Below are 1,972 nucleotides of genomic sequence, written 5' to 3'. Positions count from 1 at the left end.
CGAGGTCCTCGGGAATGACCAGCTGCTTGTATGTATGTCTTTGTCGAGTACCTCGCTGTTTGGGTGGCGACGATCGTCGGAAAAGGAGGTCGCCCTCTAGGTACAGCTCGCTGGTTGGGACGTGTGGTCGCCTGGGAAGAGTTGCTGATGGGTCTGATTCTAATATGCCGATTAACTCGCCGTAAGTGGGATCCTGACGCTGACGAGACTTAACGTCCTCCCTATCCAGTACGTCCAGGTGGAGGGTAGGTACTCGAGATAGTGAATCCGCGACCTTATTAGAAGCCCCCGGGGTATAACGAATGACTGGATTGAACTCCAGTAATGTGTCGATCCAGCGTGCCTGGCGTCCGCTCGGGGATTTTGAGTCGGAGAGTAACAGAGTGGGCGGTGGTCTGTCAGGACTTCAATGTCGTAACCTAAGATGATCTCTCGGAAGTGTCTGAGTGACCACACCACTGCTAATGCCTCCAGGTCGGTGACGCTGTAGCGGGTCTCAGCGGCGTTAAGCTTTCTGCTCGTGTAAGCGATGGTTCGAAGTCGTCCGTCTATCCTTTGCATCAGGACTGCAGGTCAGCAATCTTGGCGAACCCCTTGATGAATGGGCGGTAGAAACCCGCCAAGCCCAAAAACGACTTGACGTGCTTCACCTCCCTCGGTGTTAGGAATCGAAGTATGTCCTCTATCTTGGCTGAGTTTGGGGAGATGCCGTTGGAGTCCACTGTGTGACCTAGGTAATTGATTTTCTTCTGGAAGAATGTGCACTTCTTGGGGTTTATTGTAAGGCCCGCGTCCGTCAGTCGCTGGAAAATCTTGCGCAGCTTGGACTCATGTTCCTGTGTGTTTTTTGATACTACGAGGAGGTCATCAAGGTAAAGGAACACGGTGTTCCCTATCATGCCGGCCATGATAATGGACATAAGATGGGAGAAGGTCATTGGTGAATTTCTGAAACCGAAAGGCATCGACTTGAACTGGAAGTGGCCCTGTGGTGTGGAGAATGTCGTAAGTGGACGCGAGTCCTTGTCCATTTGTACCTAGAAGAATCCGGACTGCAGGTCCAGGGTCGAGAATACTGTGTGACCTTTGCCTACGTCCTGTAACAGTGAGCGTAATGATGGGATGGGGAATCGGTCCGGGATGGTTAGGGCGTTGAGCTTGCGGAGTGATCCGTCTTTCTTTGGCACCAGGATCATGGGTGCGCTCCAGGGTGAGGTGCTTGGCTCGATATGGTCGTCTTCTAGGAGTTTGTTAATCTGATCCTCGAAAGCCTGTCGTCGGCTGTGCGGGACGCGGTATGCAGGTATATAAACGGGCTTTGCGCCTTGTTGCAAGTGGATGCTGTGCTCTAATATGTTCGTACGGCCGATGGGGCGCTCTGTGGAGGGCAGGATTAGCGGGAATTCCTTAAAAAGTCCCTCAAGTATCGCTGGTCCTTCAGCGAAGTCGACGGCTGTGACGTCGGGTACGTGCGCTGTGCTCGGGGCTGAGGCGGCGGGTGACCTTGGCACGGTAACGGGTGAGGTGGAGGTGTGGAAAGTGGGGGCTGCGGTGTCCATCATCATAATAGGAAGGGGCGTGACCTCGCAGTCGAGCACCCTTGTTGAATGTTCGAGGCGGATTGGGGAGTCCAGTGTGTTAATGAGGCGCAGGGAGAACTGTCCGTCCGGTGCGTCGTAAACGGCTGGCAGGGCGAGCAATCCGTGCACGCGTATCCCCTCCAGCAGTACTAGTACAGTGCCTGATGTGTCTGGTATAGTGACAGGCACTACGCAGTCCGTAAATGGTGGGAGCACCGTTGTTTCGCTGGTCTGACAAAAGGGGGAATTGGACGCTGTGCGTCCATGTGCGTGCTGAGGTAGCTGCTGGTGGGGTGAAGTTCTTGTAACCAGGTGTAGGTGTGACCTTGGGCTGTGTGTAGCCCGATAGAGTAGCGGTAGTGGCGCTTGTGTCCGGGGGACCGGTGGTGACC

At 54.5% G+C, this 1,972-nt stretch overlaps 1 protein-coding gene across 1 annotated transcript; it reads right to left on the bottom strand.

Annotated features, from left to right (window-relative positions):
- Nucleotides 1-560: 560 nt before the first annotated feature.
- On the bottom strand, nt 561-1,031 carry LOC138864449 (retrovirus-related Pol polyprotein from transposon 297). The gene has a single exon (XM_070131569.1). The coding sequence runs from the start codon at nt 1,029-1,031 to the stop codon at nt 561-563; it is 471 nt and encodes a 156-aa protein (XP_069987670.1).
- Between the last annotated feature and the right edge of the window lie 941 nt (nt 1,032-1,972).

This window comes from Penaeus vannamei, chromosome 16 (genome assembly GCF_042767895.1).
Source record: "Penaeus vannamei isolate JL-2024 chromosome 16, ASM4276789v1, whole genome shotgun sequence".
Classification (NCBI taxonomy): Eukaryota; Metazoa; Arthropoda; class Malacostraca; order Decapoda; family Penaeidae; genus Penaeus; species Penaeus vannamei.
The sequence above is the reverse complement of the archived record's forward strand: the minus strand, read 5'-3'. Positions and strand labels throughout refer to the sequence as shown.